Raw genomic sequence first — 10,099 nt, 5'->3', positions numbered from 1 at the left:
TGGACATTTTTATGTAAAAAGAGTAAGCAGCTTTCCATAAGCAAACCCGATTGACGCCTTTCAAAAACCCATTTTTAATTCTAAACAACACTTCACGTTTCAATTTTTTTCATTTTTACACATTCACGAATTGAAAGATTCTACATTGTCTATACGCGTTTGTTTGTTAAAATATTTACCTTTATAAAGGTATATTTTTGTCCCTGCATTTCGAAATTATTATATTTTGGGCTCATTAAGCATGATTTTTTAGTAAAGTTGGCTTTTAACGTACGACGCAGCACATTTAACAGGTTTTACTTCTATCTTATATCGTTTTTGATGAATAGGTTGAAAAACTGAACTTAAAAAAAAGAAAAGGTGTCAGTGTTGCTTTACTGTGTGATAAATACCTAAATAAGTAAACATATTTTAGATGCGACTGCATCTCATTCACTCCCCTTCTCCCTCCATACGGAGTTGTCCGTCCACACACCCTCCCCCTTCACTATAAAAAAAAATAATAGTTAGCGGCGCCCGGTTTCGATCCCACGACCATACGGGCGGAACGCGAGGTACATAATGCTCTTCCCACTCCGCCACAAAACCGAGTCAGAATGGAATGCTACGAACGCGCCTTATATCCTTGACTCATTTAAACTACGTCAAGAAGCTACTGATACAACGCATGATGGGGAATGATTAACACTTGCAATAACAGAAAAGAAGCTCCCACTTCTAGAAACAATGATGGAGAAAAGGTCGTTGCGACAGCGAAGCCCCAAGCATACTACTTTGGGAGATTAACCAAGATTGGCCAATAAAACATAATATTAATCATAAAACATAATAATCATACGCGTTCCCGACACGTTTTACGCGATTTCAGAATCAATCTAATGGAAACACCAAGTGAACCCCACGATGCGTCGCATCTACACAGGGTTCCCCTCGCGGGGAGGAGGGCGCAATTTTTCTACCCTTTTTACATACGTGCTTAGAATACTCACTTCTTATATCCGGCACATCTTTGTGAATAGTTGTCTTTTCCTTCCGTAACAGGGACGTCGAAAGAATGCCATTTGGCAGTCGACGGCTGGCAAGTGCCGAATCGCGCTATGATGCACACGGAGGTCGCACCACGTACTTCCCCGTTCTGTACAACAGGCGACAAACAAATTATATCAAAAGTTTGCAAAACACCAAATTTTCACGCTTCAGCATGTCGTACAAGCAATGAGTTTAATAAGCAAAACCTTCCTGTATGATGTTGGTAATAAAAACTTTTGACTTTTGAGCAGGAGTTTTTAGACGAATGGAAAACATTTATGTTTTCTTCAGTTGCGGTGTATGCGGCAATACCATTTGAATATGCGAATCTATAAATATCAGCTAAATGCTGATTAGCATACGGATAGGATTCGTGCATTATTGATAAACTACAAAAAACGTAAAATGTGGTGCAGTGTACGTTCCACGGAAATTAATTGATATTGACAGCGCTTCATTTGCAAGTGTTGAGACACAAATAAGAGCCGTTGAGTAAGCGATCAAACAATGTGTGTCCCAGATTTCTGCTTTGAATGCGCTTATAGATCAAGCCAGAAATGGAACAAGATGTTCAAACCTGATCTTTTATGCATTTTATGCTTCAAGTAGTAAAACGCCAGGAATCGGAAAAGATTGTCTCTCAAGTTTTCATCGAGCATCCCTTACCTCTGATCCTTCACCTCGATCATTCAACCCCGTACATCACGCGCGGTCACAACGTACTTTTTTATGACAACTCCGGCACCATTTTCTAATCGTAAAATGTTGTCACTTGAAAGGCATACAAGCATCCTTTCTATGCGCTTCCAAGTTAGAGGTACATAAAGGTTATACTATAGTAGAGAACTTCCAGACAAATGTTCGCCTGGTTTGTTGGAACATGAATAAATCTAGGAAGAGAGGCAATACGAAGCTTATACTAAAACTAAATTGACAAATCCCGATGGCAAAACTCTAATGTCGATTACGCTGCTAGGACTGTGATGCAATAAAACAATAAAACTCTCAGAAATTTATGAACTCACCTTCGCCAGCCAACCACTGCCGGCTATCGTTATTCTTTATAAGATAAGACCTGATTCTCAAATGAGAATCCTCATCGAACCCATCCAAAGTATCTTCTTGTAATATACCCTGCTTTATGGAAACCTGGTTAAATACTCTGTACTTGGCCGTGAAGTATTTTGCCTGTCAAATATGTTTTAAATGTCTTACATTAGGGTTTCCATAGTTTTTTTATTTTTACGGGAACAGATCGTATTAAATGAGATATAATATGTGTCTCCCGAAAGACTTTTATTAGGTTTTTATTTCGATTGTTTGATGTCGCTGTGAGCGTCTATTCTTAAAGAACAGCCGTTTTTAAAATTTCGAGGAAATATTCCTTGGGGTTAGGCTGCATATCCTGCTGTAATTAAAAACCGGTGCTACAACGTATAAAATTTTACTTGCCTTTTAGTGACCAGACCTGGAACACTGCGCAGTTTCTTTTGGCGTTTGTATAAATCATTCTTTCTACTGCAACATCTTCGAGTAGACCCGCTAAGAAAGCAGACGTGCAAGGGAAAAAGACGAAAAGAATAAATTTAGGCAATACAGGGACCGCCGGCTTGCTATATCTAAAAGAAATATGTCTTCCTGTAGTGCCAATGAACGACAATGACCACTTGGTGTCAGTGCTTGAAACAAGTGGGCCAATGATGGAGTAGGCATTGGTTTCATTCTGTTGGGGTAGATTAACTCCGGAATCACGACTCATTCGTCAATTTCAAATTCCCTGTAATAAAAGTCCAGACCAATTTTATTATTCCCATTTCCTTCAATGCTTGCTATTTGGCTCTATTAGCCTCTTCCCTCTTTCCAAACTAGGCTAACAAGCCCCCGTATAATTATAAAGTTTCATTCGTTCATTAGCTACGTCCAATATTTTGTTTCAAGTGCCATTAAAGCAGATTGCTGAAATGTTGACTCACAAACAGTTTAGTGTTTAAAGTGCTGATTATTCAGACGAGCGATATTTTTTTGTTTTCATTAGCAAAACCTTATAGTGTTTTGGTTTTGTACTTGGGGCTCTTCCACCGGGATTTCTTATAATAATTTTTCAGTTGTTCATACGTAATCATTTCTCATGTTTTAGTGGGAACTTGCTGGACCGGTATTTTTGATTTTCTACATGTATGTGAAATGTTTTTCCAAAGTCCAATTCTACAATAATAAAAAAAGAAGCCAAGAAAACACTTTTCAAAAACAAATTTTTCTAGTTGGAGGGCTCAAGCATGTGAAATTTTGGCTTCCCCTCAAAGGTTAGCGTCACTTGAACCACCTTGTGGGACTTCCCGATTCTAAGGTGCTAAACATTTACCTAAAAGTCGATGTATCACACGAGTTGAACAATAATTTTCAATGGCATATCTTGAGAGCAAAATACATTATACCTACGAAGCACATATTGCAGTACGCGCAGGAGCAATGCGAGTAATATTAACCTGCGTAGATTGAGCCCAAATAAGCATCTTTCTAAGGAAAAAAATTGTGCCAGTCCAGTAAATAAAAAAAAAGCATGCGGCCGCGGTTCGGGAACAGTTAGAATGCCACTGAATGCGGAACCATCCTTGAACTACTATCCCTCTCAAAAGCACGTCAAATTGCTGCTCTTTTATAGCTAGGTCACTCACGGCATTTGATTTTTTCAGCAAACGATACAGCCGATCCAAATAGAGAATGTATTGTTAAATTCTTTTTTTTCGAAAGGTAGGCTACTATAAATAATTTCGGCGCACGAGAGTTCTGCCTAACTTTTTTGGGAGATTTTCTTTGGCAATTATTCGTACAAAATTTCCAGTGGCCAATACTTCCTTTTTCAGAACTAGGGGACGTGAAATTGAACGTGTAAGAAGTGGTGCTTGCGAAGCAATTAAAGAGAATAAGCAAGATTAATACAAGACTACCCTCACAATCAGAATTACCAAAACAATTGTTCGTTTTGTTTGAAATAAAGACGTAGCATTAAAACAAACTTGCACAAGTTTTTTAACATGGAAATCAGTTACAGTTAGCACTGTTCTAAATATTTTTGCATTTTGCATAGAATTTGGTCGCAATTTCTTACGGCAGTGACTTTTGTAAGAGAAACTGGTACTCACATGTTTTTTTTACAACCATAGTGATTGGATCGTAGTACCGGCCGTACATTTGCTGTACGTAGAAACTGCAAATAGAGAAAATTCCACTGCCACATTATTTCATGAAGGCGTAGCAGCTGCATTTAAAATGCCACCACTGCGAGGCGTTTGCTACACCGAAGCTTGTACTACTACAAGTTCGAACAATTTTATTATGACAAGCTTGCAGAACCAAGATCACGGGAAAAGTTTCGTATCTCTACGTCTCTAAAGTTTTATATTAGCTCAAACAAAAACGTTTCACAACATCCACTGGTTGTAAGAACAGCGGTTTATGGTTGTAATGAACTACTTTTATCCTGGCGATAAACCAAATATTACCTACAAGCAGTACGTAAAAAACAAAAGGGTGCCTTGGAGGTGCTTTTCTGTGCAACTATCGTAAAACGAGGGACATAGGGCCGAAAGTACATGATGTTTAGATTTAAATGGCGCAAGGCCAACAAAGGGCAAAGAGCGCCAAACAAAAGTCATTTTATGAGAGAGAGATAAAGTTAAATGTAAATCATCTCAGTAAAAATAAAAACAAAACAGAGGTTTCTTCGTAAAACACAACGTAATGAAGATGACTGCTGTAAAGCGCCAGGGTGACTAGATGCATAATAGGAAATATGTAAAAATTTCCCGTCGGTAAGAAACTCAAAAACGTGCATGATTGAAAATATGGGCTCGTCTCCTAGAAGTATGACGGGTGTTGCGGTATATGTCCTGTGTATCGCTGTGGGAAGTATTTGAGTCGTGTTTTGTCAAGTGCCTTGCATTGAATGAGTATGTGGATTACGCATGCGCCCTCTCGACACCTGCATCAGATGGGACTTAGCGGCCCAGTGAGCAGGTGGGAGCGTGTTATATGTGTGTGGTCTATCCGTATCTTTGCAAGGCAACTTCCGTGTGTCTGTTGTGTGAATCGGTTGTATATCGTACCAAGCGCGGTTTTACAATGTGCGGTTTGTTGTCTGTCTGTTCACTCGAATGTTTTTTACGTACTTTACGTAGCTCTTGTGTTATGTGTGGTTTGAAGTCGGTGTAAGGTACGGTTGTTTTGCGCGCTGTGCTTGTGAGGGAAGCAGTGGCTATTTCATCTCCAGTCTGGTTTTCTGCAATTCCTGAGCGGCATGGGCGCCCACAAACAACTGGGAGCCAACTTCCGCTGCAGTGACAGATAGTGCTGCTGCCGATTCAAATTTTTGAGTAGCCTATTTTTGTCCAGTTAGATGAAAGGCAAGCCACACGACACATTGCACAGATCCCATGGTGCTATAAAGTCAATGCAAGATTATTTGAAGATGTTTTAAAAGGAGACATTAGGTAAAGTCGCCTCCTCTCTCACTCTTTGTGAAAAGGGAACCGAAAGGGATGGGCGTTTTAAAAAGAGCTGTGATAATGATGTATCGATCAAAGCAGAATTAAAAGAAAAGTTATCGATTCGTGAGATTTTACAAGAATAGAAAAAATCAACGTAGGTTCGCTGGTACTCTAGGAACCATTTGTCGCATTTCCCATCCAGTCTTTTTAAAGGGCGTGCGCCAAAAGTACTACACGACAGGCGAAGCCCCGAGTTCTGCAGTGGGTGTAGCATTTTAGCGCTGTTTCTGTGGCCGACGCGTAGACAACACTTCCGTAATCCAAACGAGACCCTAGCGAAGCGGCATAAAGGTGCAGCAGGGGTTGTTTATTAGCAACGTATGAGTGGTAAGATACGACTTTCAGAATATTGGTTGTTTCTAGACGTTTTTGTTCGAGTTGTTTGATTTGACAGATGAGCGTGAATTTTTCGTCTATCACCACAACCATAAAGTTGTGTTCCCTTTTAGCAGGAATTGAGTTACCATTGAGATTTATTTCAGGATCGGGCCTTGCTCCACGTCTCCTTGAGTATACGACACAGGCACGTTTGGCGGGAATAGGCTGGAAACTTTTGTCGTTTGCAAAGCGAAAACGTGTGTTTACCCCAAGCTGGACTTTATGTTCACATATAGATATAATAACTGATTTAAAAGATATTTGCACATGACCCACATACACTAAACAGGAGATCGCTGGAGGCAATGTTTTTGGTCGACACTGCCGACACTGCCACCCTGCCGACACTGCTGATTCTAAGGAACGAGTGTCGGTGTACACGCACCATCTAGTCCACGCCATTGACCAATCTCCAGGAACAAAATTCAATGGCCCTACCACGCATTTGGACCATTTGTTCGAAGTCGGATAGGGCGAATTCAGCATGACCAGCTCGAGAAAATCGCCGGGGAAAGACTACCTTGTTTTTTTTATTTATTTAGTACATACTGCATACTGCATATATTTAGTACATACTGCTTTGACCCGCCATGTTGATAGCCTGACTCGCGCTGAGTCGGCGCCGCTCGGCAGCGCCTCTTCTTGCCACTTAGCTCTAAGCGGGTCAAGCTCTTCATGCTCTTCGATTAATGCAGCCTAAAATGCATGTGTTTGGGTTGGTACCAAAAGAAATGTCGAATAAAGCAATATTTCGAATAGAGGGGGTTCGTGATAACGAGAGATTACTGTATTTTTATTTCCTCTCCATATTTCGAGATAGATATAGCAATTTGAATACGCCACTATTGGAGGTCTAGCAAGCGGGCATGTACGGGGCGTTCGTTTGCTCTTTGTAGCCTCATCGAGTGCCCAGCAATCCTCGCTCAGAGAAATAGGTAGTTCCATATTTACTCGCGCAATGAACGCGCTCGCATAATCAACGCGCCCTCAACTTGAGCAGTCGCAATAAGGTTTCTTTTTTCCCATGCGCTGTAAACGCAAGCCCAATCTCCAACCCTCAGTCCCACGAATGGCCGCACGGTAGCTCTCCCATTCACTCGCTCTAGCTAATGATGATCGCGCACGCAATCGAAGCCATCTCTTGGAGCAAAACAAACACTTCGGCGCAGCCTAGTAGGACAACTAAACACGACACTCACTCAGCTCGGTCCGCTGAATGTCTAGCCATGAGTGTCGGCAGGAGGGTGCAAAATGGGCACTAGCCCCCCTGAAATTATTCCAGCATATTTGCTTTGCCTCGTCGCCCTCTCCATATTCTTCCTGAATACAATTGATTGGCCCCCCTCAAGACAAAATCCGGCCCACGCCCATGCATCTAGCCCACTTTTTTCGTGATAGCGTTATACCTTGCTTGCTTTTCTGTTCATCTTGCGCTTTTCAGTCGGCGACTGGCCGAAATCTCGTCTACACGGCCAGATGTAGTGTAAAAGGTGTAGAGTAGGCAGTTGAGGTGGTGGATGGTGCTGCCGTTAGATATTTTGGAATTGACGAAGTAAAGACTTGACAATCTAAGACGAGCACAGTTTAATAAAGTCACGGTTTGTTTGCCAGTTTTGTACTCGTAAATTTATTGTGACATGTAGGTATTTAATGCAGTATTTGTTTGGTTGCGGCCTTGCTTCAACGCTCCAATAAAGGTTCCGCAGATTTGCCCAGCAAATAAACGCACCCCCAACCTTGCTTCTGTTTTACGTGATAAAAAGTGCGTTCGTTACGCGATCAAATACAGCCTCTCGTCACTTGCAGAGACTGTTTTTGTTCCATAAACAATGTTTTTGTCTATTTCTCTGAATATTTTAACAAGAGACATAAGCACATTAAATACGTTTAGTGGCCGTTATCATAAATGCACCGACTATATATCGTTCGCATCACTCGTTTCACTGTTCGGTCAATGTTGGATTTTCGAGGTTTATTGGGAGCCAAAATTTGCACTGAAAACTTGAAATATTACAGTGGTGTTAGAGGTTGTTTTCGCAGGCCCACTTCAAAAAATTTGAAGTCCTTTCAAGAGACAGATTATTATTGCTATCGAAAGTGCTGCTCTTTTTTCTTTCAACACATGTTTTCGGGAGGTAACAAATGTAGACAGTTATTCTCAACAAAATATAAACACCTATTTCCGTGCAAGTGAACACAGGCGTCAATTCCCATAAATATATATAGCAAGTTTGAGCTTGAGAGCGAAGTAAATGATTCACCACTTTTATTGAAGGATACTAGAACTTACTCTTGTTCGTATTGCGTACGGTTGATGTAGGTTCGAAGAAAGGCAATGCCAGCCTTTGTAAAAGCATTATGCACGTTGTCTCGAATACACGTTAATGGACCATGCATTCTTGACGTAGCCCAGAACCAGATCCTTGTTTCCGGTCTCATGAACTGTAACACAAACAAACACGGTAAACAGTTGGTTGTACCATACAAGAAGTTTGTCCCTCGCAGTGAAATGCTCCGCAGTTAAAATAACTGCGGAGCAGCTTAGGCCGAGCGTTATCCGCCTGTCGCAACAAAAAATCTCGAAGTGTAAGGGAACCTGGCGAAAACGCAAAGAGCGCATGACCAGGTGTTGGGAGTGGACGCCTCAAGAAAATAAACACGCTCATCACCACCATCGACATCTATATTTCCCATCAACATAACCGGGATTTCATCGGTAGCGGCAAGAAGCGTAGCGGTGTTTCCACCCGCCCCCCTCCCGCCCTCCTTTTTTCTGCCCGCCAACCTTGCACGCATAAACCGACAATCGGTGATGGCGCATACGTAGGCGTGAAAGACACCGGCGAAAATGCGGCTCGGAAGGCCTTCCGACCTCAAAAAATATGGCCTTAAGCCGACGTTCCAACTGCGGAAGTTTCTTTTCTGCCGGGAGGTACTCGCAGCTACTTCCCGAAGTGAATTGGAGCGGAAACAGCGACGGCGCGTATCGGTCGTTTTAGGGCGAAGCCCTTTCGCAGCCGTAACCTGGGCTTCGCGGGAACGGGCTGAGTGAATGAACTCAGTGACCGAGTGGGTGAACTCAGCAGCGCGGAATGAAAGAACACGGAGAGGAGCATCTAGTGAAGGGTGATGTGGAGCAGGACACTTGCGGCTACGGCGTCGTATCACTAACTACTGTTCTCTTACACATGTCCCATACGTCGCCACCAAGGAACGCCGTCCCCCTGATACTTTCCGCCGACGCTGTTTTATTACTCGCTAATCGAAATGGCGTACGTTTGCGGGGGATGTTCAAACACGATATGCAACAAAATGCTCGCTGCTCCCTTCTACAGGGCTAATCCGTACCACGTCACATTTGCGTGGGAGGTTCAAACAGGATTTGCAACACGCTGGCCTGTGGCGGCCATCTACGGGGAGGTAGCAGCAGAGTAGCACACGCCGCCGTACATTAGCTGATCACGCGAAAACTTCCTGAAACGCAGCATAAATGCGCCGTGACCGAGAAGACTGCAGCTCGCGCAGCACACAAATTTAATATTAGGGATTGTCGTAATCGTCAGTGCATTTTTATACACCCACCCGTGTTTCTGTTCATTTTTCGCAATCACCTAAAGGCAGCCGTACCGCTGTTAGCTGCCGACTTCGTAACTCGCCAAACGGGCATCGGTGGAGGCGAGGGTAGGAATTGCTGTAAAAAAAGGTGTCAGCAGTGATGAGGAGGAGCCCAGGAGTGGCACCGAATAAATCGGTGACACCGGAATGAAAACGCGTGGAGTTATGCGATTCAGTTCTTAGACCTGAATACAATGGCGGTGCAGCGACATGTCTGCTGAGCATACTCACCACGTTTCCTGAAAACCTCTTAGCTTATGACTCGGCGCACTCAAAGTTAGTCTAACGGGCTATTGCGAGCCTTTGTCTAGAATCTGCCTTGCGGAAGTCGTGCGCGCACCACATACAATCAAGTTTTGATAATCAGGTGCAACGACGTTTGTCGGCTGACTTCCCTTTTTATGTCGTAAATGCGGTGGTGGAAACCCCCCTTAAAATAGGGAAGGCAAGCCTAGCACGAATGCGTATAAAACTAGCAAGCAGCCTCAAGTGGTTTCGTACCTTTCCAAAGTTTCGCACAACCTTCGAAA

At 42.7% G+C, this 10,099-nt stretch overlaps 1 protein-coding gene across 1 annotated transcript in view; it reads right to left on the bottom strand.

The window, feature by feature from the left end:
* Positions 1–969: 969 nt before the first annotated feature.
* Positions 970–10,099, bottom strand: part of LOC144141359 (uncharacterized) — a 29,758-nt gene continuing 20,628 nt past the window's right edge. Inside the window, exons 2-5 of the mRNA XM_077672953.1 lie at positions 8,245–8,396; positions 4,173–4,237; positions 2,482–2,571; positions 970–1,135 (exon numbers count right to left, since the gene is read on the bottom strand). Of these exons, the coding sequence (XP_077529079.1) occupies positions 993–1,135; positions 2,482–2,571; positions 4,173–4,237; positions 8,245–8,396 (450 nt within the window). The 3' untranslated portion in view covers positions 970–992. The remainder of the gene's footprint in view (positions 1,136–2,481; positions 2,572–4,172; positions 4,238–8,244; positions 8,397–10,099) is intronic.

Source organism: Haemaphysalis longicornis, unplaced genomic scaffold (assembly GCF_048455015.1).
Source record: "Haemaphysalis longicornis isolate Haplotype H1 unplaced genomic scaffold, Haemaphysalis longicornis Haplotype H1 scaffold_6, whole genome shotgun sequence".
Lineage (NCBI taxonomy): Eukaryota > Metazoa > Arthropoda > Arachnida > Ixodida > Ixodidae > Haemaphysalis > Haemaphysalis longicornis.
Note: the sequence above shows the minus strand (reverse complement) of the source record. Positions and strands in the feature narration are given on the sequence as shown.